The sequence below is a fragment of the Salmo trutta genome, chromosome 4, assembly GCF_901001165.1.
Source record: "Salmo trutta chromosome 4, fSalTru1.1, whole genome shotgun sequence".
Taxonomy (NCBI): Eukaryota; Metazoa; Chordata; class Actinopteri; order Salmoniformes; family Salmonidae; genus Salmo; species Salmo trutta.
In genome coordinates this window covers 23,019,846-23,045,918 of record NC_042960.1, presented here as the reverse complement: position 1 = coordinate 23,045,918, position 26,073 = coordinate 23,019,846, and the positions used below count along the sequence as shown (strand labels likewise).

Below are 26,073 nucleotides of genomic sequence, written 5' to 3'. Positions count from 1 at the left end.
CCACGATACAGAATTGTAATTTGCCAAAGTTAACTCATCTGAATGAGTCCCAGCGTCCTCAACAAAATTGGAGGTGGTAGGTCAGGTGGGCATTTATATCACCTAGAAAGTTCTATGTATGAGATCATTTAAGTGGCAAGCAAAAAACAAACACACAGTTATCCTTCAAAGTGTAATTGACATCGCTGGTGTGCATGCGCGCGCATCTCAAACATCTTCATTTCCTCGTCTACACTGATTCATAGTCACTAATTAGGGGGTGAAACAACAGGTGAAAGCAATAGCCTAATGAATATACATCAGGAATTGGGTTTCAGCTGTAGCATTTTATTCATAGGACCGATAAGGCAAAGGAGAGGACACTACGTCATACTATAGAGATCCACCCTGTGTGCGGTTTCTTTGCTAAATAGCCTTAATTAACATATTATTTTTGCTGACCAATTCTATCGTCATTACGCCATGGTGCAAGGGACATCGCAAGAAAGAATGTGGTTTTACGAAGAACAGGCAGGTAAAAGTTTGGCAGGTGAATAGACAAAGCAAAATATGTAATTTCTCAGGTAGCATATGCGATGCATTTATACCTTGAACCATGTTTTTTCTCATGCAAATTTGAAATGAAATGTAGTTGTAAAATGTATATCAATTTAAATGACCTAATCTAATAGGGCCAAATATGATGCCTGGGAATCTTAACTCGAGTCAGGTTGGTTAAATTTACATTATTGTCCCCAGCCACTAGGCCTAGACGGCACATGTTCCCTATGCTTTGTATTCCTACTACTCAACCATGTTCTAGCTATATTAACTGCTTGCTTAATGTTAGTAACAGCACTGACGATCTAAAGTAGCCATACCCAGTGAAAGTGTTATGCATTGGTCATAGGTATTTTTATTAGTTATGACTTGTGGTTACAGTTTGGTTTGTTCCTTGACAGAATGTGGTCTTTCGTTTGGCTAACCTCCCCATGGTTAGTTCAGCGTGTGCACTCGTGTCTGTCTTGTATTGTGACACCAAGCGCAACCACCCCTACATCAGATCGTTGTGTAAGGTGGTGGAGATTAGTGTGACGACCTTAACCTCCGTAGCCTGTAACAGTGCCACCCCCATCATCATTAAGCTGGAGCCCCAAAGTAAGTACTTTGATGCTATCACCTTTCCAGTGTTTCCACTTATGGAATCACATTGGGCCAAACCAGGGCTTGAATTGTGACAATTCTGTTTTACTCCAAATACAACCCCTATGCTGTGCTCCCACAGTTTCCATTGTGAATGATCTTGCATGCAAAGGCCTGGATAAGCTTGAGAGTACGTTGCCAGTGCTTCAACAGCCTTCACAGCAGGTGAACTCAATCTTCATATATGTCCCAATCCTCTATTGGCTGTCCTTTGTGACAAATATACTTTTACATTATTGTAAGAACTATTTTTGCTAAATTCTCATTTATTGTTATCACCCAGATTGTTTCAGATGTGAAGAATATAATGATGGAGGCCAAAGATGCTGTAGCCATTGCTGTCCATGGAGCAAAGAACTGCATGTATTACACCCTGACTGGAATGGTTGCGATGACAAAAGGAGCAAGTGGTGGGAGAGCCAACACTGTGTCCCTGGAAAATGCTGTCCAGCTGGTTAGTGTGGGACTGGAATATGCACTGAGCCTGTCAGAAACCCTGGTGGACCAAGCCCTTCCTCCGACCGATGAAGAGATGGGTGAGTGGCGCTAATGCTGGGGTGTATTCATTAGTGGCACACCATAGCGAAATGTAGCAAAATATTTCGTAACGGAAGTGAGGTGCTATTTACACCACCATATCAAAGTGTAGTCAACAATGTTTTGCACCTTAACTATGGTTTTACAAGGCCTCTGGAAACTTATACTGACAGAAATGAAGGGCAACTGAAAGCTGATGTGTTCTCTTGTAATCTCTCATCACACCGAGTCTTGTCTTTAGAAGACGAGGTCAAGACTGTGAAGGGCTTTGACATTGCCGCCAGGCCCAGCTCTCCTGTCCGACTTGTTTCCCTCACCGTCAAGCTGTGTAGACGCGCATACCACCAGGCAGAGGAGAAGATGCGTTCTGTCAAAGTCTGCGGTCAGAAATCCCTCAACTTGCTTCAGCACACCATGCACTTGGTAAGCCTGGTAGATGCTTAAACCAGTTTCTCTAGAAGTCCATTTGGGAGAGGGACCCACTGATAGGATTTGGTAGTCTAATAGTTTCAGGTCAGTTTGCGGTCATGGCTTGCTGATGTCAATGTTGTGAACAGCGTGTCCCATGGTGGCTGTGGGGTTATAGTATGAGCAGGCATAAGCTACAGAAAACGAACACAATTTAATTTTGATGGCAATTTGAATGCAGATACCGTGACGAGATCCTGAGGCCCATTGTCGTGCCATTCATCCACCGCCATCACCTCATGATACTGCACGGCCCTAGGTACACTTCCTGGAAGCTAAAAATGTCCCAGTTCTTCCATGGCCTGTATACTCACCAGACATGTCACCCATTGAGCATGTTTGGGATGCTCTGGATCAACGTGTATGGCAGCGTGCTCCAATTCCCGCCAATATCAGCAACTTCGCACAGCCATTGAAGTGGGACAACATTCCACAGGCCACAAACCACTTTATCAACTCTGTGAAGGAGATGTTGCGCTGCATAAGGCTGGTGGTCACCAGATACTGACTGGTTTTCTGATCCACCCCCTACATGTTTGGTATCTGTGCCCAATGGATGCATATCTATATTTGGTCATGGATTGGGGAATAATGAATTTATCAATTGACTGACTACTTTTATATGAATCAACTCCATAATTTTTGAAGTTGTTGTATGATGCATTTATATTCGGTATAATCCATGTTTCTTTTAAATTCTTGAAATAGAAACACTACTTTGAGTCCAGAATGTCCTTTATGCTTCTGATGGAATTAATGTGTGCAGGACAATCTTGGCGCCTTGGTGGAATGGACTAGTAACATTCAAGAGAAGGAAGACGAGGAGACCGAGGTATTGTCAAATCTATTTACTAATGTACTGTGTTGGTGGAAATGGGTCTTAAAAGCTGTGATTATTACTGTTACAAGCTTGCTCTAGGGGTTCTCAAATTCTTTCCCTAGGAATTGGATCATATTTAAGTGGCTAATTGAGAAATCCTTACTGAAAATTCTGGTACTGAAATGTTAACATGTAAAATAAAACAGAATTGTACTCAACCATGCTGTTGTTTCCCAGACCAAGCATTGGTTGTGTTTGCATGGTTCAGCAGAGTATCATATAACGCAGTACAATAACCTCTGTTTCTCCAGCGGGTGGTTATCCACAGCCTGGATGTCTCTCCCAGTGTGAGTCACCAGCTGCAGAGAAACTGTCTGAGCCTGGTCTGCAGCCTACAAAGTCTCCCCCGCCACCTCCAGCAGCAGGCTGTGTGTGTGCTGCTTTCTGCCTCACAGATCTTAAACAACTTTAGTTCCACTGACCCCCACCTGGGCATCCGACCTCAGAGCAAAGTGAGCGGTTCTCTGGATGCCATCCTGGACTACCTGGTCCACAACATGCCCCTCAATTGGCTGGTGGGGCCCTGGTGCCCTCAGACGCCCCCCATTACTCCAAGGGCCCAGACCAATGGTCAGAGGAAGAGGCCTGCCAAGAAAACAGGTGTTTTTGACCTTGGGTATACTGTCACACCCTATGAACAATATTGATGTGGTTTGTGTTGGGAGTCAGTCATCTCAGATATACGTAGGCTTCTGAAATGCAGTGATCGGTTTTTATTAATATTGGTCTAACAAACAGCATGTCAATGCATTTGACTTGTGGGTATATCATGTTTAATGGACTTGGGTCAATAGACTTGGTCTGGGGTTTCTGTCACTGCGGTACTGCAAATCAATGTGTGGATGGCCCTATAATTTTGTATGCTTCATGCTGTGGAAAGAATCTGTTAAACCACAATAAATGACAATGCAAGTTACTTCCTTTGGCCTTGTCATTCATGGTTGGGTGATGTTCCTAAATGTTATATCAAGGTGACATGTAGCAATGCAACTAATTAACAAAGAAATGCCCTGGTCTAGGTTGACAGCAAAGACATGACCCAATGTGAGTGCCCCAGTGTAAGGGCACAAATTTGTTTGCCTTTTTGTCATTGCTAAACCTGTTTTGCTTGACAATGGCAAAAGATCTGGGAACAAATCTGACAGGCTAGGTTTCTTGTGCATCTTAAGGAAAAAAAATAGGCCTTGATCAAGGTCATTGATCAGTTAGGAACTTTCCTCACCTGGTTGTAGAGGTCTTTATTGGATACTAATTGAAAAGAAGTTACAACCCTGCCTTCGAATTCAGTTTTACACCCCTGCCTTAATGCTGTAGTGGCCCTTCTAGTAAGGTATACTGTATAAAACCTTATACTGCTACCTGGGTAATATTCTGAGGCTTACTCGGTGCTCCCAGACTGTGAATAGTGTTGATGGGGGTACTGTGACTGTAAACATGAATTTGAGTTACACCAGTTAACCATATGATCATCGGCGGTAAATGTGAAACTTCTCATAAGTTTGAGGCGCTTCCTTGCCCAGATTAGTTAGTGCCAGAGCTAGTCTGCCTCCATCTCAGACCGACTGGTACAGATGGGAAGAGTGATGGCTGAGATCTCACTGAAGGTAAAACTATCAGTTCAGTCATGATGGCGGGTTCTACTAAAATGACATGGAATTGTTTTTAAGATGGTCATACCAAGGATCATTTAGCTAGTGACTTTGAATTTATGAGTCCTTTAGGGATCAAAAACAATTATTTGAAACATTGAATTTGCCCGTGTGTCCACCTGTACACACCCCTATAAATTTGGCTATTTCGGCGACACCTTTTCTGACAGGTGTAAAATACACACATTGGCAGTAGAATGGCCTTTACTGACAAGTTTAGTGACTTTAGATGTGCCACCTTTCCAACAAGTCAAATTTCTGTCCTGCTACAGCTACCCTGGGCAACTTAAGTGCTCTTATTGTGAAGTGGAAACGTCTAGTAGAAAAAGCTCAACCGCGATGTGGAAGGCCACAAAAGCTCACAGAACGGACCGGAGGGTGCTGAAGCGAGTAAAAATGATCTGTCCTGTTGCAACACTCACTGAGTTCCAAACTGCTTCTGGAAGCAACGTCGGCACAACTTTATCGGGAGCTTCATGAAATGGGTTTCCATGGCCGCATACAAGCCTAAGAACCATGCGCAATGCCAAGCGTTGGCTGGAGTGGTGTATACAGCTTTCCTCCATTGGACTCTGGAGCAGTGGAAACACGTTCTCTGGACTGATGAATCACTCTTCATCTGGCAGTTTGACGGATGAATCTGGGTTTGGCGGATGCCAGGAGAATGGGGCTGTTTTTCATGGTTGGGCTAGGCCCCTTAGTTCTAGTTTAGGGAAATCTTAACGCTACAGCATACAATGACATTCTAGATAATTCTGTGATTTCAACTTTGTGGTAACAGTTTGGGGAAGGCCCTTTCCGGTTTCAGCATGACAATGCCCCTGTGCACAAAGCGAGGTCCATACAGCAATGGTTTGTCAAGATTGGTGTGGAAGAACTTGACTGGCCTGCAGAGAGCCCAGACCTCAACCCCATTGAACACCTTTGGGATGAATTGGAATGCTGACTGCGAGCCAGGCCTAATTTCCTAACATCTGTGCCCGACTAATGGTCTTGTGGCTGAATGGAAGCAAGTCCCTGTAGCAATGTTCCAACATCTAGTGGAAAGCCTTCCCAGAAGAGTGAAGGTTATTATAGCAGCAAAGGGGGGACCAACTCCATGTTAATGCCCATGATTTTGGCATGAGATGTTAGATGAGCAGGTGTCTATATACTCTTGGTCATGTAGTGTATTAGCCCATAGAAATGCAACAGATTCATACATGGAAAAACAGAAATTAATCAAGAGATATAAGGAAATGTACACTACCGAGCAAACATTTTAGAACACCTACTCATTCAAGGATTTTTATTTTGACTATTTTCTACATTGTAGAATAATCGTGAAGAAATCAACTGAAATAACACACATGGAATCATGTTGTAACCAAAAAAGTGTTAAACAAATAAAAATACATTTTATATTTCAGATTCTTCAAATAGCCACCCTTTGCCTTGATCGCTTTGCACACTCTTGGTATTCTCGCAAACGGCTTCACCTGGAATGCTTTTCCAACAGAGTGCTCAGGACCTCAGACTGGGTCGACGGTTCACCTTCCAACAGGACAACGATCCTAAGCACACAGCCAAGACAATGCAGGAGCTGCTTCAGGAAAAGTCTCAATGTCCTTGAACCCAATCGAACATCTCTGAAGAGACCTGAAAATAGCTGTGCAACGATGCTTCCCATCCAACCTGACAGAGCTTGAGAGGATCTGCAGAGGATAATGGGAGAAACTCCCCAAATACAGGTGTGCCAAGCTTGTAGCGTCATACCAAAGACTCGAGGCTGTAAATGCTGCCAAAGATGCTTCAACAAAGTACTGAGTAAAGGGTCTGAATTCTTATGTAAATGTAATGTGTTTTTTGCACAAATTTCTAAATCTGTTTTGCTTTGTCATTATGGGTTATTGTATGTATATTGACGACGGAAAAAAACGAAACAATTTTAGGAGGCTGTAACGTAACAAAATGTCAAGGGGTCTGAATACTTTTCCAAATGCACCGTATAACAGCCATGTTCCCAACAACTGAACCTACAACCACTCAAGATGGAACAACTGCACCTTCATCTACAAGTGGTGAATATGTATTTTATACATTATTGACTTGAATCAGCACTGTCACACTTCAATACAATAATCAGTCTTATCAGTATTACACTGAACTGAAATGATAGTTTCCCTTTTGTCTGCTACAGTGGTGAGTTGATATTGTGTCTGTGATGGTGGTCAGCAGGGTAATAAGTTGTTCTTGCTGTAGTATGTTGAGCACAAGACAAAGTCTGTGGTCCAAAAGTAAAGATGGCGCAGACAGACATGGCAGCTCTGCCTCTAGCTCCTAAGCAACTTTGCTGTATTTAGTTGTTTTGTCTGTGTTATTTCTTACATTAGCCCAGAAGGTTTTTTGTTATTACATACAGCTGAAAATAACTTTTGGATATCAGAGCGGCGGTAACTCGCCAGCATTACGACCAGAAATACGACTTTCACGAATTGGATCCTTAATTCGTACCCCCCAGGGCAATTTAACTTATTCCAGAGTCTGCTCTAAGACGCCCCCAGTGGAGAAGTATTCGCAGTGGACTTCTCTCTAATGTTCAGTCTCTGGACAATAAAGTAGACGAGCTCAGGGCGAGGATCTCCTTCCAAAGAGGCATCAGGGATTGTAACATACTCTGTTAAACAGAATCATGGCTCTCTCTGGATATGTCTCTGTCCATACAGCCAGCTGGGTTCTTAGTACATTGTGCATACAGGAATAAAGATCTCTCCGGGAAGAAGAAAGGCGGTGGTTTAGTATTTCCTGCGAAGAGTCCACAAACAACACCCTTTTCAGAGCCTCTGCGTGGAAGTGCAGGACTAATATTGAGGCACATTAAGCAGACAATTACATTTTTTAACAGAAGAGAATCTGCAAATTAGTTATGTATATGCAAAAGTTCAATGTTGACGGAAAAACAGATTTTTCATAATCTGTTTTGCCCCGGCTTCAGGCACATCAGCGCGGCAGTGTCAACAGCTGTGTTTGTTCATTACCCTGGCTTCCAAAGGATGGCAACTGTTTAATGAGATCCCCTCCAGATCAAAGACTGCCTTATAGCAGTGGGTACCTACATTTATTTTACGATTGCCCATTGGGCTGTGGCAATCATTGAAACAGATTCTATCTCAAGTCTTGTTCTCGACACTCCCTTTACAGATTTGTGTTCATCAATTAGTGTCAAGAAAAAGTATGTGAACTCTTTGGAATTACCTGGAGTTCTGCATAAATTGGTCATAAAATCTGATCATCTAAGTCACAATAGACAAACAGTCTGCTTAATCTAATAACACACTTTGTCTTTATTGAACACTGCTTGACCCTCCTTTGGCAGCAATATCCTCAACCAAACATTTGAGGTCAGGACTCTGACTGGGCCACTCCAGAAGGCGTATTTTCTTCTGTTGAAGCCATTCTGTTGCTGATTTACTTTGTGTTTTGGGTCGTTGTCCTGTTGCGTCATCCAACTTCTGAGCTTCAATTGGCAGATAGATAGCCTTACATTCTCCTGCAAAATGTCTTGATAAACATGGAAATTCATTTTTCTGTTGATGACAGCAAGTTGTCCAGGCTCTGAGGCAGCAAAGCAGCCCCAAACCATGATGCTCCCTCCACCATACTTTACAGTTCAGATGAGGTTTTGATGTTGGTGTGCTGTGCCTTTTTTCCTCCAGTGTTATGTTCGGTCCAAACCACTACTTTAGTTTCATCTGGCCACAGAATATTTTGCTAGCGCTGCAGAACATCCAGGTGCTCTTTTGCGAACTTCTGACATGCCAATGTTTTGTCTTCCATGGTGTCCTCCCATGAACACCATTCTTGTTTAGTGTTTTACATATCGTAGACTCGTCAGATGTTAGCATGTTCCAGATTTTTATCTTTAGCTGACACTCTAGGATTCTTCTTAACCTCATTGAGCATTCTGCACTGTGCTCGAGGGCATCTTGTCTTCGGACGGTAAGTTGGTGGTTGTAGACATCCCTCTAGTGGTGTGGGGGCTGTGCTTTGGCAAAGTGGGTGGGGTTATATCCTGCCTGTTTGGCCCTGTCCGGGGGTATCATCGGATGGGACCACAGTGTCTTCTGATCCCTCCTGTCTCAGCCTCCAGTATTTATGCTGCAGTAGTTTATGTGCCGGGGGGCTAGGGTCAGTCTGTTTCATCTGGAGTATTCTCTTGTCTTATCTGGTGTCCTGTGTGAATTTAAATATGCTCTCTCGAATTCTCTTTCTTTCTTTCTCTGAGGACCTGAGCCCTAGGACCATACCTCGGGACTACCTGGCATGATGACTCCTTGCTGTCCCCAGTCCACCTGGCCATGCTGCTGCTCCAGTTTCAACTGTTCTGCCTGCGGCTACGGAACCCTGACCTGTTCGTTGCACCCTCGACAACTACAATGATTATTATTATTTGACCATGCTGGTCATTTATGAACATTTTAACATCTTGACCATGTTCTGTTATAATATCCACCCGGCACAGCCAGAAGAGGACTGGCCACCCCTCATAGCCTGGTTCCTCTCTAGGTTTCTTCCTAGGTTTTTGGCCTTTCTAGGGATTTTCCTAGCCACCGTGCCTCTTTCACATGCATTGCTTGCTGTTTGGGGTTTTAGGCTGGGTTTCTGTACAGCACTTTGAGATTTCAGCTGATATACGAAGGGCTATATAAATAAATTTGATTTTGATTTGATCTTTGCAGGACGGCCATTCCTAGGGAGTAGCAAGTGCTGAACTTTCTCAATTTATAGACGTCTTACCGTGGGCCGATGAACATAACGGCTTTTAGAGATACTTTGTAACCCTTTCCAGCTTTATGCAAGTCAACAATTCTTAATCTTGGGTCTTCTGAGAACTCGAGTTCAAGGCATGGTTCACATTAGGCAATGCTTCTTGTGAATAGCAAACTCACATTGAGTTAATAGGGCTGCTCTAACCAACATCTCCAATCTCATCTCATTGATTGGACTCCAGGTTAGCCGACTCCTGACGCCCATTAGCTTTGGAGAAGTCATTAGCCTAGGGGTTCACATACTTTCCCAACCTATACTGAATGTTTAAATGATGTATTCAATATGGACAAGAAAAATACAATAATTAGTTTAAGCACTGTCTATTGTTGCGACTTAGAGGAAGATCAGATCCCATTTTGTGACCAATTTATGTAGAAATCCAGGTAATTCCAAAGGGTTCACATACTTTTTCTTACAAGTTTTGGGAGCCATGGAGCCTCTTATGGATTTGAAAATGATCAATATAAATACAAACAGGATGTTTGTTTCAGGCATGGACATTATTTTAGATGTATGAAACAAAAACACCAGTAACAGCATTTCAGCAAAACATTTAATTCAATTCCACATTTCACTTCTGGCTGGACTCAGATTTGGATGTGGAGGCCCTAAGGGAGGAGAGACGGCGCCTTTTGGCGATCTGTTCCTGGCGCTTCTCCTTAGCCTCCTGCAAACAAGGATGAGATTTGTTAGTCTTCCTACGGACTACAAGTTACTCAATGGCAAAATTGTTTTTCATTGGGGATTATGGACATTTTAATTAATTGTAATATTTTAACCATTTTATGAGTCAACTTGCAATCATACATCAACTCGCTTGCAATCGTTGGAATGAAATTAATGGTATTCACAACATTCAGGGCAATTCATTACACAGAATAGATAATGACTCATATTACAGCCAAATGCCTAAGTAGTGCCTAAGTCCCTTCGGTACCTTCATCCTCTTGGCCAGCAGCTTGGCGTACTCGGAAGCCTCTTCCTTGTTTTTCTGGGTGCGCTGTTTCTTAAGGGCAATGCGGCGGCGCTTGTGCTGCAGCACACGGGGTGTCACCAGCCTCTGGATCCTGGGAGCCTTGGTCCTGGGCTTCTTACCTGGAAAAGATGGGGAGAAGAGGTGTTACCAGTGGCATTTACTACAAAGTGTGTGTGCACATGGGTAAATAGTTACATTTCATAAACATTGAAACCTTATGTCGATCTTAGTGATTGAGAGTTGTAGCCGTTGTTCATTCTAGCCAGTATCCCCAATGTTTTATAACTGATACATTTTGTGCGTATCAACTCATTTGGCCTGCCAATGTGCACATGAAATAAATGTCCCACAAAAAACTACAAGTTGCCTCAAATCAGATTTGAGCAAATCTACTTATTGGGAGAGCATTGCAGTTCAACCAGCCATGGTCAGAGGGTCAGGTTGCATCTGGTAAAGCAGCTCTACAGTTTCTATAGCACAACACTGTCCCCCCTTTGAGGCTACAGACCAGCCAGAAAGGGTCTACTGGTGTGCCAGACAATATCTTTTGCACAATTTGGCAAACAGAAATATTAAAAGTTTAAACAAATAAAATCACGCTGTCAAAAGTTTACAAGTGCTGATGTGCTAAGCTTGTTACCAATCCATTAATTAACAGGACCATTCAGAAGCAGCGTTGGCCTCACCTTCTTTAGTCAGGGGTCTCCTCACAACATACTGCCTGACATCATCCTCCTTGGCCAGGTTGAAGAGCTTGCGGATCTTGCTGGCCCTCTTGGGTCCCAAGCGGCGGGGCACAGTGCTGTCGGTAAGGCCGGGGATGTCCTTCTCACCTGGGTGATGGGAGGAAAAAGGTGTCAGGCCACTAGATTTAAAACAGTCTATACAGAAATCACCACCCAAATGGTTAACCACATCCAAGCGCTGGCAGCAGGAGCAGAACAGCATTGAGGATGTTCAAGTTGTTTTCAAAGGTATATAGTCTTGAAACATGCGCATGTCTTGTTTTCCTTAATAGGTTTTGTAAATTTGTATACGGTATATTGTGTGTTTAATACATTTATGCAGGACTCATCGTAAAAAAATAAGACCCTAGTCTCAGTAGGACTTCCCTGTCAAAATGAAGGTTAAATAATACATTTTTTAAAATATTACCTTTCATATAACCCAATGTTAATCGGGGAAAGGATTGGGAGAGCATTGCAGTTCAACCAGCCATGGTCAGAGGGTTAGGTTGCATCTGGTAAAGCAGCTCTACAGTTTCTGTAGCACAACACTGTCCCCCCTTTGAGGCTACAGATCAGCCAGAAAGGGTCTACTAAGGTGTGCCAGAGCAAGTGGTTACCATCATTACAACTCCATACCTTTCTTGATGATAACCAAGTTCAGCACGCTGAGGTTGGCATCAACGATGCAGCCACGGACAGACTTGCGTTTGCGCTCTCCTGTCCTACGGGGGCGGTAACAGGAATGGCCCTTGGCAAGCAGCAAGCGCACACGTCCATGGGTCAGCACACCCTGCTTCATGGGGAAGCCCTGCTTGTCGTTGCCTCCGCTGATGCGCACCATGTAGCCCTGGGGGAGATGAGAGCCAAGATTAAGTAAGAAAACCTTGCTCTATACAAGGACCTGTTGATCACACAAGTTAGACATTTGTTTAGTGAAATGTATTAGGGAAAGGTTTGGAAGAGCATTACAGTTCAACCAGCCATGGTCAGAGGGTTAGGTTGCATCTGGTAAAGCAGCTCTGCAGTTTCTGTAGCACAACACTGTCCCCCCTACAGACCAGCCAGAAAGGGTCTACTAAGTTGTGTGAGATCATATTGAGTTGAACACGAGCAGTATCAACATTCTGTTTCAAGGCACACTGGCATCCAAGGCATTAAATTGACTATTCCAAAATTACCCAAAGCTATATAGTCAATGAGCTTGGAGTAAATAGCGAATACTACATTCACTTGAGTTTGAGACTAACTAATTTAACTATTAAAATACATTTCCTGCAGGATCTGAAAACTGAGCAGCTTTTTTAGTGACTGCAGCTTACCTTCCACTCATCTCCCAGGGGATCAGCAGCCACCTCTGTGGCCATACGCTTCTCGTAGAAGGTTCGCAACTTGCGCTCATCATCCACTTCAATCAGCTTCTGACAGCCAGTGGCAGGAAACGAGATATTCAGCTGAGAAAAATATGTATAGATCAGCGTGTTGTAGATTGACCAGATGTAGCAAGCTATCCCAGTTGAGAAGGCCTTAGCAATGCACATCAGGCAGATTGCTTGCACCGACGCTACCCATCCATAACAAACTTTTTAAATGAGTTGAATAATTTACTACAGTAGCCTAACTAAAACAAGTTAGTATGGTGAGGCAGCTGTACACGGGATGCTAGCAATTGGCAGATACTGGCATGTTGGCTAGTTAATGCAATTGGTTAATTCTTGTTAGCTAGTTTCCTAGAAACAAGATTCGTTACACAGTTCGCGGGATGAAAGTGAATTTTAGTCACGGGAAATTAATTCGGCAGCTAACTTTACACTATTTGGAACGATCCAGGGACACGCTGTTATGCAGCTAACGTTAACTGATAGTTAACCAATGTCGGAAGCTAGCTGGCTGGAAGCGGCCTTTGACAATGACAACGTTGCGATTAACAAACGTGCAACTGATTGGCGAAATATGGATGTGTGAACAAACCCACATCAGAGATAATATTCGTACCCCGAAGAACAGCAGAGGATACGTTGTTGCGGTTCTTTGAATGACGCCCGGCAAGACATGCACATTTCTCTCAGGAGGCAGACATGTTTTCAGGTTCACTTAGTAACGTTGCCAGCCATAGCTAACTGCCTAGCTAGCAACAAAATCAACATGCATCCTAAAATACAATGCAATATCTGGCTAAACAAGATACCGTTTTATAATATTGTAATAAACTACTTCAATTCGTCCTGGACATTAACAAGGATAGATATGTTATTTGAAAGATGAGTTGAATTGAATTCTCTTACCTTCATTCTGTAAAACCGACTCTATAACAGTCTGCCACCGAAAAGAGAGCGGATATCCGCCTTGCTTTCTCACATAGGCATCATAAACTATCGCGATAACACGTGGTGTTAGTTACAATGTTGCGTTTTTCTCATGAATCTTTCATCAGCATTTAAAACTGCATGCACAAATGTAATGGAAACATTCCGTTCAATACTCCTAAATGAAACATGTAATTATAAAAAAAATTGTCACTGAACCTGGTCTCTAAAATCCCCATATTCCCCTCCAATGACAGTATAAACAAGGTATTCATCTTTCTTTACTGTCAACTATAGGCCTTTCAATATGCTGTAATTCACTATATATATGATTTCATAATTTTTGTCTGTCTGGAAAAGTATACTTGTGCATCATCACGCATGTGTTACAATTTGTTGCTGTATTCAAGGGTAGGCCTACTTGAGATTACACCACACTTCAGTGCCAGAAACATGGGAGGGAAAGGTCGATTTATGGAGTAATGGGGTGGAAGAGCCAAGATTGAGTGAAATGCTGAAGGAAATCTTCAGGGGTTGTAGTATTTAACTATCTATTTCCTTTCCTTAGGGAGACGAGAATAATGGGTAGAATTTAGACATTCCCTGTCTCTGGTCCACACTCCAGTCTAGTTGGTGTCCATAATGCACCTCACAGTTGGTTGCCAACTGCCATATAAAATCCACAGAAGAAGAAGAAGAAGAATTACAGCAAATGAAATTGTAGACCAGTTAGCCAAAAGAGCTTTGAAACCTGATATAATTGATATTAATGTTCCACTGGGTAGAGGTGAGGCCAAGTGTATGATCAGAGTCATTTTGATAGATGTGTGGCAGAAGAGATGGGACTCTGAGCCCAAGTGCCAGCATTTATATGCCTTCCAAAGAAAGGTCGGTGGCCCAATATTCAATGTTAAGATTAGGAAGGAAGAGGTGGTGTTTGCTCGATTGCTCTTAGGAAATTGTCCATTGAACTTGTGATTGGTTGGCAAGCATGTGAATGGTTTGTGTCTGGACTGTATGGTCCATGAAACGGTGGAGCATGTGTTATTATATTGTTGTAAGTATGTTGAAGAGAGGAAAAGATCGAAGTGTAGGGTCATTGAGGTTGGATGGGGTTGGACAGGTTGGAAGTGATTTTGGGGATGTGGGAGGGTCTATTAGGGCTCTTTTTTATTTTCTCAGAAGTACTGAGTTAGGTAGGAGGATTTAGAAATGTTGTAAACTGTGATTGACCACACACTCCAGCACAGTAGGTTGCAGCATGCAACATTGGCTTGAGGACCGCCATTATATCATAGAAGAAGAGGAATTACAGTGGTGAAGAGAGTAATTGGGCGAAGGCCACGGTGGGGAGGATGTCTGAAAACAAAATTAGGAATAAAGTGGAACATATTATGAATAAAGATGGAGTGGGGGATTGCACAGGCCTTCTGAAAGATCTGGTGAACGAGAAGATGATCGAAAAAAAAGGAGAGACATGGAATATTTATTGAGTGAATATGGAATGGAGGATCACACAGAACTTTTGGAAGAGCTTGAGGAGGAAATGGGACAGGACGATAGTGAGGATGAATTAAATGTAGTGGCAGGTGCTTTGATGACTGCTGAGAAGAAGTTGAGTGTAGAGGAAAGTAGTGAGTTGAGGAAGGTGGGCGTCAAATGCAAAAACAGGGATACAAGCTCCAATAGTTCAGAGATGGAATTTGTTGAGAGTGAGGGTGAACTACCTGCGGTGAGGATCGCCGATTTCGGGCCTCGTCCCAAGGATGATTTTGGTCCAGTGGGAGTGAGATTTGTAGAGAGAATGGAGCCTTGCTGTGTGGTTGATCCATATGTGGTATCAGGTTGGGTGGAGGAGAGGTTGGGGACTGTTGAGATGGTGAAGGTAACTCGGAGTGGACTCGTGATGATTTATTGTGTTTCCTCCGCCCAGAGGGCGCTCTGGTTTACGAGATTAGGGACAATAATTTTGAAGTGCTTTGCTCTCCATAGCAGGGTGCCATTGAAAGTAATGATAACGGGGGTGGCATGAAGTGTTGAGGAGGAGCAGTTGAAATGGAAGATTCCCGGTGTCTGTGACGCCCGCCGCTTGATGAAACATAGGTCCGTTGGGGAAAAGGAGTTTTGATGCAGTTGTTACCAGATAAGGTAAAAGTAGGAAGTGTCAGTTATCCATTGAGAGTTTGTTCTGAAAATATGACAGTGTTTTTGATGTCAAGGTTATGGGCATATTGCAGCAGATGCCTAAATGTGAGAAGTGTGCAGGAGGGCATGAGACAAAGGAATGTGTAGTATCGGTGTAGAAAGTTCTGTGTGTTAGTTGTGGGGATGATCATGGGGCTGGAGATAGGAGGTATCCGGTGAGAGAAAGGCAGATTGAGTGTAGTACAGAAAGTTTTGAATACTGAAGCAGTGAAGACAGTGGTAGAGAAGGATGGGTACAGGGTGAGGGATGCTGAGAGGAATCCTGTGAGTAGGCAGAGGTCGAGAGAGTGATGGAAGAATGTGCACTTCAGTAAGGTGGGCTTTTTAGCATTTATAGCCATGGTTGTACTGCAGAAATTAATCAAAAGTCACAGAAAATATAGGTTGTAGTGGCAGCGGCAGAGAGGTACTTGGGATTGCGAGGATTTACTGCAGAACAGCTAGAGGCGGTGTTGAGTGGTAGTGATATGTCCTCTCAGACCGTTGGTCTGGAGTAGGAATAGATAGGGTTAAATAGTGCAATGAGTGGTGTTTTTTTTAGAGAGGTTTAATAGGTGGTAGGGTAATTTTCCTTTTTCCCAATTTTGCATTATTATATCCAATAATGTAACGTATGTAGACCGTGAATGGCATCACACACCAGTGCAGTAGGTGGCGGTGTATGCACCTAGAAGTTCGATGTGATCCGACAACCAAATCCCAAAGAAGAATAAGAAGAACAAGAACAAGAACAATAATTACAGCGATCTTGCACTTTGTTGAGAGCTGAGTTGGACGACAAGCTTGCATTGGGATATACTGGTGATTTAAAATGCGATTGAATTTGGATGCATTTTGTATACAGCTACGTGTTTCAAATTCTGGTACTTGATCATCTAGCGGTCCACAGCTGATTTGATAGTCGACTGCTTTATCTCAATAGTGACTGCGGAGTCCTATCCATTACTAGAACAAGTCGAGACATGACTAATCCTATGTTTTGGGATCAACTGCAAGCTGGAAGCTCCGAGGTGGACTGGTGTGAAGGCAATTACCTTATTTACCCTAGCATTGCAGAGTTTTATAACACGGTTAGTCATTTATCTTGATGCCAATATTGTAATCTGTTTTGTGACAGCCATTGCTTAGTGTCTTTGTGTCAATATTTGCTAATCCTTACTTTTCTGCATGGCACTGCTTCCCGTTATTTACTGTATTGTGATTTCGTTTGAATGTTACTACCCAGATTGATAGTCAACACATCCTCACTTTTCAACAGTTTGATTTTTAGGACATAGAAAGGGGTAAAGAACACACAGGTGCAGTGGCACCTCATCTGTTTCAACAGCTGTCAGCTACTATCAGTGCTGAGTTAATTTTTGTATTTATTTTTTCCTATCAAGAAGACATCTTAGTATTTAGATGAAACATTTTCATATTGTTCAATAGGCCTACCTCTTGTATTCGTATCCTTACTATGGCTACGTGTTCCTAATGATTCAGAAATTCTGTTGCAATAGAGAGTGAAATTAATGGATGTGTGTATTGTATTTGTAACAAGCATATTGTTTGGTAACTTTTAGGCTACAATTCTGCTCACATTTTCATTCCCTTCATTTTTTCAGATCAGCAACATCTTGTTTTTTGTTTTACCGCCTATATTAATGTGCTTGTTCCGCCAGTACGCAACACATTTCAACAGTGGAATATATCTAATTTGGATTCTACTGGTTGTGATTGGTAAGTTGTTTTGACAAAGCATGATGATTCCTTCATTTACTTTGACTTGTGTGTGTGTGGCCTGAACCTCATCCTATTTTAAGGGCACTCATACTTATAGGTTTACGTCTGAAAAAAGATGGGTCTGAATATATAGAACACATCCCACACGTTTTCCTTTAATGGAAGACTTAAGGATGGCCTAGGTGTATGATGACACCAACCAAACATTGCTATCACAGTTAGTGCTTTCAGAAAGTCTTCAGACCCCTTGACTTTTTCCACATTTTGTTACGTTACACCCTTATTCTAAAATTGATTAAATATTTTTTTTTCCCTCATCACTTTACACACAATACCCCATAATGACAAACCAAAAACAGATTTTCAGAACATTTAGCAAATTTATGAAAAATAATCAACTTCAATTTCACATTTACGTAAGTACAGCCTCAGGTCTTCTTGGGTATAACGCTACAGCTTGGCTCACCTGTATTTGGGGATTTTATCACATTCTTCTCTGCAGATCCTCAAGCTCTGTCAGGTTGGTTGGGGAGCGTCACTGCACTGCTATTTTAGATCGGGTTCAAGTCCGGGCTCTGGCTAGCCCACTCAAGGACATTCAAAGACTTGTCCTGACGCCACTCCTGCATTGTCTTGGCTGTGTGCTTAGGGCCGTTGTCCTGTTAGATGGTGAACTTTCGCCCCCAGTCTGAGGTCCTGTGCGCTCTGGAGCAGGTTTTCATCAAGAATCTCTCTGTACTTTGCTCCGTTCATCTTTCCCTCGATCCTGACTAGTCTCCCAGTCCCTGCCGCTGAAAAACATCCCCACAGCATGATGCTGCCACCACCATGCTTCACCGTAGGGATGGTGCCAGGTTTTCTCCAGGATGTGGTGCTTGGCATTCAGGCCAAATAGTTCAATTTTGGTTTCATCAGACCAGAAAATCTTGTTTCTCATGGTCTGAGTCCTTTAGGTGCCTTTTGGCAAACTCCAAGTGGGCTGTCGTGCCTTACTGAGGTGTGGCTTCGGTGTGGCCACTCTACCATAAAGGTCTGATTGGTGGAGTGCTGCAGAGATGGTTGTCCTTCTGGAAGGTTTTCCCATCTCTACAGATGAACTCTGGAGCTCTGTCAGAGTGAACCTCCCTGACCAATGCCCTTCTCCCCCTATTGCTCAGGCGGCGTGACCTGGGAAGCGTCTTGGTGGTTCCAAACTTTAAATTTTTTATTAAAAAAAATAATAAAAATTTACATGACCCTTTTCTCCCCAATTTTCATGTTATCCAATTGGTAGTTAGTCTTGTCTCATCGCTGCAACTCCCGTATGGACTCGGGAGAGGTGAAGGTCGAGAGCAGTGCGTCCTCCGAAACACAACCCAGCCAAGCCGCACTGCTTCTTGACACAACACCCGCTTAACCCGGAAGCCAACCGCACCAATGTGTCGGAGGAAATACCGTGCACCTGGCGACCGTGTCAGTGTGAATTGCGCCCGGCCCGCCACAGGAGTCACTAGAGCGAGATGGGACAAGGACATCCCTGCCGGCCAAACCCTCCCCTAACCCGGACGACGTTGGGGCAATTGTGCGTCGCCCATAGGTCATCCGGTCGCGGGCGGCTACGACAGAGCCTGGACTCGAACCAGGATCTCTAGTGCCACAGCTAGCACTGCAATGCAGTGCCTTGAACCACTGCACCACTCGGGAGGCAACTTCTTCAATTTAAGAATGATGGAGGCCACTGTTTTCTTGGAGACCTTCAATGCTGATCATTTATTTGGTACCCATCTTCAGATCTGTGCCTCGACACAATCCTGTCTCGGAGCTCTACGCACAATTCCTTCAACCTCGTGGCTTGGTTTTTGCTCTGACATGCACTGTCATCTGTGGGACATTATGTAGACAGCTGTGTGCCTTTCCAAATCTTGTCCAATCAATTGAATTTACAACAGGTGGACTCAATCAAGTTGTAGAAACATCTTAAGGATGATCAATGGAAACAGGATGCAGCTGAGCTCAATTTCGAGTCTCATAGCAAAGCGTCTGAATACTTATGTAAATAAGGTATTTCTGTTTTTATTTTCAAAAATTTCTGAACCGGTTTTCGCTTTGTCATTAAGGGTTTATTGTGTGTAGATTGAGGGGAAAATTGTAACTTTATCCATTTTAGAATAAGGCTCTAAATGGAACAAAATTAGGAAAAAGTCAAGGGGTCTGAATACTTTCCGAATGCACTGTGTGTGTGTAAAATATATGTATATGCTACCGTTCAAAAGTTTGGGGTCACTTAGAAATGTCCTTGTTTTTGAAAGAAAAGCACTTTTTTTGTCCATTTAAAATAACATGAAATTGATCAGAAACACAGTGTAGACATTGTTAATGTTGTAAATGACTATTGTAGCTGGAAATGGCTGATCTAAATATATATTTTTTATGGAATATCTACATAGGCATACAGATGCCCATTATCAGCAACCATTACTCCCTTCACAGAACAGCGCAAACCGGCTCTAATCAGAATAGAAAGAGGAGTGGGAGGACCCGGTGAAGAGGCAACTCCGGGATGCTGGCCTTCTGCCATTTCCAGAAGGCCAGCATCCTGGAGTTGCCTCTTCAACGTTGACTGGTGTTTTGCTGGTACTATTTAATGAAGCTGCCAGTTGAGGACTTGTGAGGCGTCTGTTTCTCAAACTAGACACTCTAATGTACTTGTCCTCTTGCTCAGTTGTGCACCGGGGCCTCTCACTCTTTATATTCTCATTAGAGCCAGTTTGTATGGAATGCCGTTTGGGTGTTTGCGTGTAAAAAAAAAAATATACACGTAAAATAACACTATTTGATGTGTTAAATAAGCTTTTAATTTGACACGTCAAATAACACAGTTTAATTGTAGAATGTTGTGTTGGACCGCAACTTCTGGGGTAGCTAGCTAGCTTTAGCTTGGTACCGAGCTAGCACCAATACAATTACCTGTAGAAACTGTAGTCATTTACATTATTCTTAGCAATGATTTAGGAATCCTTGTGAGTTAGTATTAACTAGGTAGCCACTTGTTGTTCGCCAATTGAACTTCAGTTAATGAAAATAAATGGCTAGCCAGCTACCAAACCCTGTTGCCCAAAGCTAACGTTATAAGCAGCCAGCTAGCTTCATGAGGCTCAGCCAGACTGGGTAATGTGTTGTGAAGCTATCCACTATAAGGATTAGGCGCAATCTTTTTAGAAATTGTGATTTGCCTTCAAAATAAAAGTACCTATTTGAAAGTGATGCAAAGGGTTACAATTGGTGGAATCATGCCATATTTAGACTAGATAATGTTAAACAAGGTTGGAATGTGAAGTAATGAAATGGGGTGTCAGTCTACTCAGTGACACCCACAGAACACAACTGTGAAGAGCTAACGCAAATATTAGCGTTGTAGCTCTTATCGCAGGACTGTGACTGTATGAAATCACCTCCCCAGTCAGCCTATTGTGTGTATTGACATCCATACTGCCGTGTACAGCTTTACCTAAGGATTGGGGATCAATGAAATGGGGTATCAGTCTACTCATACCAAAGATATTTTTTTCCCAACATCCTCCTCAGTTATCAGACTCCAAAATATCCATGCGGTATTGTTTTTCCTCTGGATTAGTGTTCAAAACACATAGGTTGACAATAAATGTGGCACAATTCACAGTTGTTTCAGAGTCCCACAATAAGAGTTACGATGCTAATGTTCTCTGGGTGTCACTGAGCAGACTGATACCCCAAGTCATTGATCCACAATCCATAGGTAAGGCTGTACAGTGAAATAAGTATGCCCACAATGCAATTCTAAAGTCTAATACATCTAGTGTGATTTCAACAGATTTTTGTCAAATTAACAAATGATTGTCTTTTGTTTATTTTATATAACATTCCAACGTCGTTTAGCATGATCTATTCGATTATGGCATAATTCTATTATTTGTATTAATTTGCATCACTGTCAATAACATACTTTTCTTATGAATGTTAAACTCAAAGTCCACTATTGTGGCTAATCCTTATTGTGGCTAGCTTCACATAGATGGGTCCGCCCATTAAACAAATAAGAACTGTCTTATAAATTAGGGTTATTTTAGATGACACCTAGCTATATAGTTAGCTAGCTAGCTAACTACTGTTTTTGGGAAAGAACATTGTTTGTATCCATGAGTTAGCTAGCTTTTTTTATGACCAGCAATGTAGGTGCTCGCGAGACAAGTTTACCAGCATCATAGCATACGTATCGATGAATCGTTGTTTATATGAAATACGAGTGACGGTGTAATCAATGTGTATTAACTACGTAAAAAATGAATGAACGCGTTAAATTGTAATGTGACGTGACGTGCAGTCATATTCAGGTCCTGATTGGTCAACAAGCTTATTTGACACGTCAAATAGTGTTAAAGGACGTGTATCTTTTTTGACATGCAAAGACCCAAATGGCGTTCCATAGGTTTGCGCTGTTCTGTGAAGGGAGTAGTACACAGCGTTGTACGAGATCTTTAGTTTCTTGGCAATTTCTCACATGGAATAGCCTTCATTTCTCAGAACAAGAATAGACTGACGAGTTTCAGAAGAAAGGTCTTTGTTTCTGGCCATTTTGAGCCATTTTGAGCCTGTAAGTCATGTTTTGCAGAGGGGTCAAATACTTATTTCCCTCATTAAAATGTAAATCATTGTATAACATTTTTCACATGCGTTTTTCTGGATTTTTTTGTTGTTATTCTGTCTCTCACTGTTCAAATAAACCTACCATTAAAATTATAGACTGATCATTTATTTGTCAGTGGGCAAACATACAAAATCAGCAGGGGATCAAATACTTTTTTCCCTCACTGTGTGTGTGTGTGTGTGTGTGTGTGTGTGTGTGTATGTGTATAAAAGACGATATATCGATCGTCTTTTTTTGGCCCTCCAATAATCTGTATCGGAGTTGAAAAATCATAATCAGTCGACCTCTAATATATACAGTTGAAGTCGGAAGTTTACATACACCTTAGCCAAATACATTTAAACTCAGTTTTTCACAATTCCTGACTTTTAGTCCTAGTAACAATTCCCTGTCTTAGGTCAGTTCGGGTCACCACTTTATTTTAAGAATGCGAAATGTCAGAATAATAGTAGAGAGAATTATTTATTTCCGCTTTAATTTCATTCATCACATTCCCAGTGGGTCAGAAGTTTACATACACTCAATTAGTATTTGATAACATTGCCTTTAAATTGTTTAACTTGGGTCAAATGTTTTGGGTAGCCTTCCACAAGCTTCCCACAATAAATTGGGTGAATTTTGGCCCATTCCTCCTGACAGAGCTGGTGTAACTGAGTCAGGTTTGTAGGCCTCCTTGCTTGCACACGCTTTTTCAGTTCTGCCCACAAATATTCTATGGGATTGAGGTCAGGGCTTTGTGATGGCCACTCCAATACCTTGACTTTGTTGTCCTTACGCCATTTTGCCACAACTTTGGAAGTATACTTGGGGTCATTGTCCATTTGGAAGACTCATTTGCAACAAGCTTTAACTTCGTGACTGATGTCTGCAAATGTTGCTTCAATATATTCACATAATCTTCCTCCCACATGATGCCATGTATTTTGAAGTGCATCACTCTCTCCTGCAGCAAAGCACCCCCACAATATGATGCTGCCACCCCTGTGCTTCACGGTTGGGAGGGTGTTCTTTGGCTTGCAAGCATCCCCCTTTTTCCTCCAAACATAACGATGGTCATTATGGCCAAACAGTTCTGTTTTTGTTCCATCAGACCTGAGGACATTTCTCCAAAAAGTACGATCTTTGTCCCCATGTGCGGTTTCAAACCTTAGTCTGTCTTTTTTATGGCGGTTGTGGAGCAGTGGCTTCTTCCTTGCTGAGTGGCCTTTCAGGTTATGTCGATATAGGACTCGTTTTACTGTGGATATAGATACTTTTGTACCGGTTTCCTCCAGCATCTTCACAAGGTCCTTTGCTGTTGTTCTGGGATTGATTTGCACTTTTCGCACCAAAGTACGTTCATCTCTAGGAGACAGAACGCGTCTCCTTCCTAAGCGGTAAGACGGCTGTGTGGTCCCATGGTGTTTATACTTGCGTGCTATTGTTTGTACAGATGAACGTGGTACCTTCAGGCGTTTGGAAATTGCTCCCAACGTTGAACCAAACTTGTGGAGGTCTACACATTTTTTTTTTCTTGGCTGAAATCTTTTGATTTTCCCATGATGTCAAGCAAAGAGGCACTGAGTTTGAAGGTAGGCCTTGAAATACATCCACAGGTACAGCTCCAATTGACTCAAATTATGTCAATTAGCCTATCAGAAGCATCTAAAGCCATGACATCGTTTTCTGGGAATTTTCCAAGCTGTTTAAAGGCACAGTCAACTTAGTGTATGTAATCTTCTGACCCACTGTAATTGTGATACAGTGAATGATAAGTGAAATAATCTCTCTGTAAACAATTGTTGGAAAAATGACGTGTCATGCACAAAGTAGATGTCCTCACCGACTTGCCAAAACTAGTGCTTGTTAACAAGAAATTTGTGGAGTGGTTGAAAACGAGTTTTAATTACGCCAAACTAAGTTTATGTAAACTTCCGACTTCAAGTGTATGTATGTATGTATGTATGTATGTATGTATGTATGTATGTATGTATGTACACTGCTCAAAAAAATAAAGGGAACACTTAAACAACACAATGTGACTCCAAGCCAATCACACTTCTGTGAAATCAAACTGTCCACTTAGACGCAACACTGATTGACAATACATTTCACATGCTGTTGTGCAAATGGAATAGACAACAGGTGGAAATTATAGGCAATTAGCAAGACACCCCCAATAAAGGAGTGGTTCTGCAGGTGGGGACCACAGACCACTTCTCAGTTCCTATGCTTCCTGGCTGATGTTTTGGTCACTTTTGAATGCTGGCGGTGCTTTCACTCTAGTGGTAGCATGAGACGGAGTCTACAACCCACACAAGTGGCTCAGGTAGTGCAGCTCATCCAGGATGGCACATCAATGCGAGCTGTGGCAAGAAGGTTTGCTGTGTCTGTCAGCGTAGTGTCCAGAGCATGGAGGCGCTACCAGGAGACAGGCCAGTACATCAGGAGACGTGGAGGAGGCCGTAGGAGGGCAACAACCCAGCAGCAGGACCGCTACCTCCACCTTTGTGCAAGGAGGAGCAGGAGAAGCACTGCCAGAGCCCTGCAAAATGACCTCCAGCAGGCCACAAATGTGCATGTGTCTGCTCAAACGGTCAGAAACAGACTCCATGAGGATGGTATGAGGGCCCGACGTCCACAGGTGGGGGTTGTGCTTACAGCCCAATACCGTGCAGGACTTTTGGCATTTGCCAGAGAACACCAAGATTGGCAAATTCGCCACTGGCGCCCTGTGCTCTTCACAGATGAAAGCAGGTTCACACTGAGCACGTGACAGACGTGACAGAGTCTGGAGATGCCGTGGAGAACGTTCTGCTGCCTGAAACATCCTCCAGCATGACCGGTTTGGCGGTGGGTCAGTCATGGTGTGGGGTGGCATTTCTTTGGGGGGCCGCACAGCCCTCCATGTGCTCGCCAGAGGTAGCCTGACTGCCATTAGGTACCGAGATGAGATCCTCAGACCCCTTGTGAGACCATATGCTGGTGCGGTGTGCCCTGGGTTCCTCCTAATGCAAGACAATGCTAGACCTCATGTGGCTGGAGTGTGTCAGCAGTTTCTGCAAGAGGAAGTCATTGATGCTATGGACTGGCCCGCCCGTTCCCCAGACCTGAATCCAATTGAGCACATCTGGGACATCATGTCTCGCTCCATCCACCAACGCCACGTTGCACCACAGACTGTCCAGGAGTTGGCGGATGCTTTAGTCCAGGTCTGGGAGGAGATCCCTCAGGAGACCATCCGCCACCTCATCAGGAGCATGCCCAGGCGTTGTAGGGAGGTCATACAGGCACGTGGAGGCCACACACACTACTGAGCCTCATTTTGACTTGTTTTAAGGACATTACATCAAAGTTGGATCAGCCTGTAGTGTGGTTTTCCACTTTAATTTTGAGTGTGACTCCAAATCCAGACCTCCATGGGTTGATAAATTGGATTTCCATTGATTGTTTTTGTGTGATTTTGTTGTCAGCAACTATGTAAAGAAAAAAGTATTTAATAAGATTATTTCTTTCATTCAGATCTAGGATGTGTTGTTTAAGTGTTCCCTTTATTTTTTTGAGCAGTGTGTGTGTGTGTGATATATATATCACACACACACACACACACGCAGTTGAAGTATCACTGTATCACAATTCCAGTGTGTTTGAAGTTCACTGCTCAACTGAGGGACCTTACAATTATCTGTATGTGTGATGTACAGAAATGAGTTAGTCATTCAAAAATCATGTCAAACACTATTATTGCATACAGTCCATGCAACTTATTAAGCAAATGCTTGCTTCTCAGCTTATTTTTGACTCAAGACGTTTCAGCTTTTTAATTTTTAATTTATTTGTAAAAATGTCTGAAAACATTCCATTTTCACGTTATGGGGTATTGTGTGTAGGCCAGTGAAACAAAATCTCAATTTAATCCATTTTCAGGCTGTAACACAACAAAGTGTGGAAAAAGTGAAGGGGGGTGAATAG

The 26,073-nt window shown here is 42.7% G+C and overlaps 3 protein-coding genes across 8 annotated transcripts in view; 2 read left to right on the top strand and 1 right to left on the bottom strand.

Moving 5' to 3' along the window:
* The first annotated feature begins 318 nt into the window (after positions 1-318).
* On the top strand, positions 319-3,983 carry LOC115191521 (perilipin-2). 6 transcript variants are annotated; one of them, XM_029749327.1, is made up of 8 exons: positions 319-529; positions 672-709; positions 942-1,137; positions 1,265-1,347; positions 1,466-1,718; positions 1,964-2,142; positions 2,954-3,019; positions 3,319-3,983. In XM_029749327.1, exons 1-8 carry the CDS (start codon positions 463-465, stop codon positions 3,712-3,714), a joined length of 1,278 nt encoding a protein of 425 aa, XP_029605187.1. In that variant the 5' UTR covers positions 319-462; the 3' UTR covers positions 3,715-3,983. The 6 variants fall into 6 exon arrangements, with proteins under 6 accessions (XP_029605187.1, XP_029605186.1, XP_029605189.1 ...); XM_029749326.1 differs by having other exon boundaries at positions 1,961-2,142; XM_029749330.1 differs by having other exon boundaries at positions 320-510; positions 1,961-2,142.
* A 6,076-nt stretch (positions 3,984-10,059) lies between these two features.
* Positions 10,060-13,617, bottom strand: LOC115192082 (40S ribosomal protein S6). The gene is made up of 6 exons (XM_029750201.1): positions 13,512-13,617; positions 12,549-12,680; positions 11,866-12,076; positions 11,188-11,334; positions 10,463-10,620; positions 10,060-10,192 (listed from the first exon to the last, which is right to left on the bottom strand). The coding sequence occupies exons 1-6, from the start codon at positions 13,515-13,517 to the stop codon at positions 10,097-10,099; spliced, it is 750 nt and encodes a 249-aa protein (XP_029606061.1). The 5' UTR covers positions 13,518-13,617; the 3' UTR covers positions 10,060-10,096.
* Positions 13,618-16,328: 2,711 nt separating this feature from the next.
* LOC115192081 (alkaline ceramidase 2-like) overlaps positions 16,329-26,073 on the top strand; it is a 33,932-nt gene continuing 24,187 nt past the window's right edge. The window contains exons 1-2 of the mRNA XM_029750200.1: positions 16,329-16,807; positions 17,342-17,456. Of these exons, the coding sequence (XP_029606060.1) occupies positions 16,700-16,807; positions 17,342-17,456 (223 nt within the window). The 5' untranslated portion in view covers positions 16,329-16,699. The remainder of the gene's footprint in view (positions 16,808-17,341; positions 17,457-26,073) is intronic.

Coding starts and splice junctions, on each gene's coding strand:
- LOC115191521 (XM_029749326.1), top strand. CDS start 463: ATGGTGCAAGGGACATCGCAAGAAAGAATGTGGTTTTACGAAGAACAG. Junction 1,348..1,465: donor TTCAACAGCCTTCACAGCAG/GTGAACTCAATC, acceptor GTTATCACCCAG/ATTGTTTCAGATGTGAAGAA. Junction 1,719..1,960: donor TCCGACCGATGAAGAGATGG/GTGAGTGGCGCT, acceptor TCTTGTCTTTAG/AAGACGAGGTCAAGACTGTG.
- LOC115192082 (XM_029750201.1), bottom strand. Junction 12,077..12,548: donor CCCTGGGAGATGAGTGGAAG/GTAAGCTGCAGT, acceptor CATCTCCCCCAG/GGCTACATGGTGCGCATCAG. Junction 11,335..11,865: donor CTTGGTTATCATCAAGAAAG/GTATGGAGTTGT, acceptor CCCATCACCCAG/GTGAGAAGGACATCCCCGGC.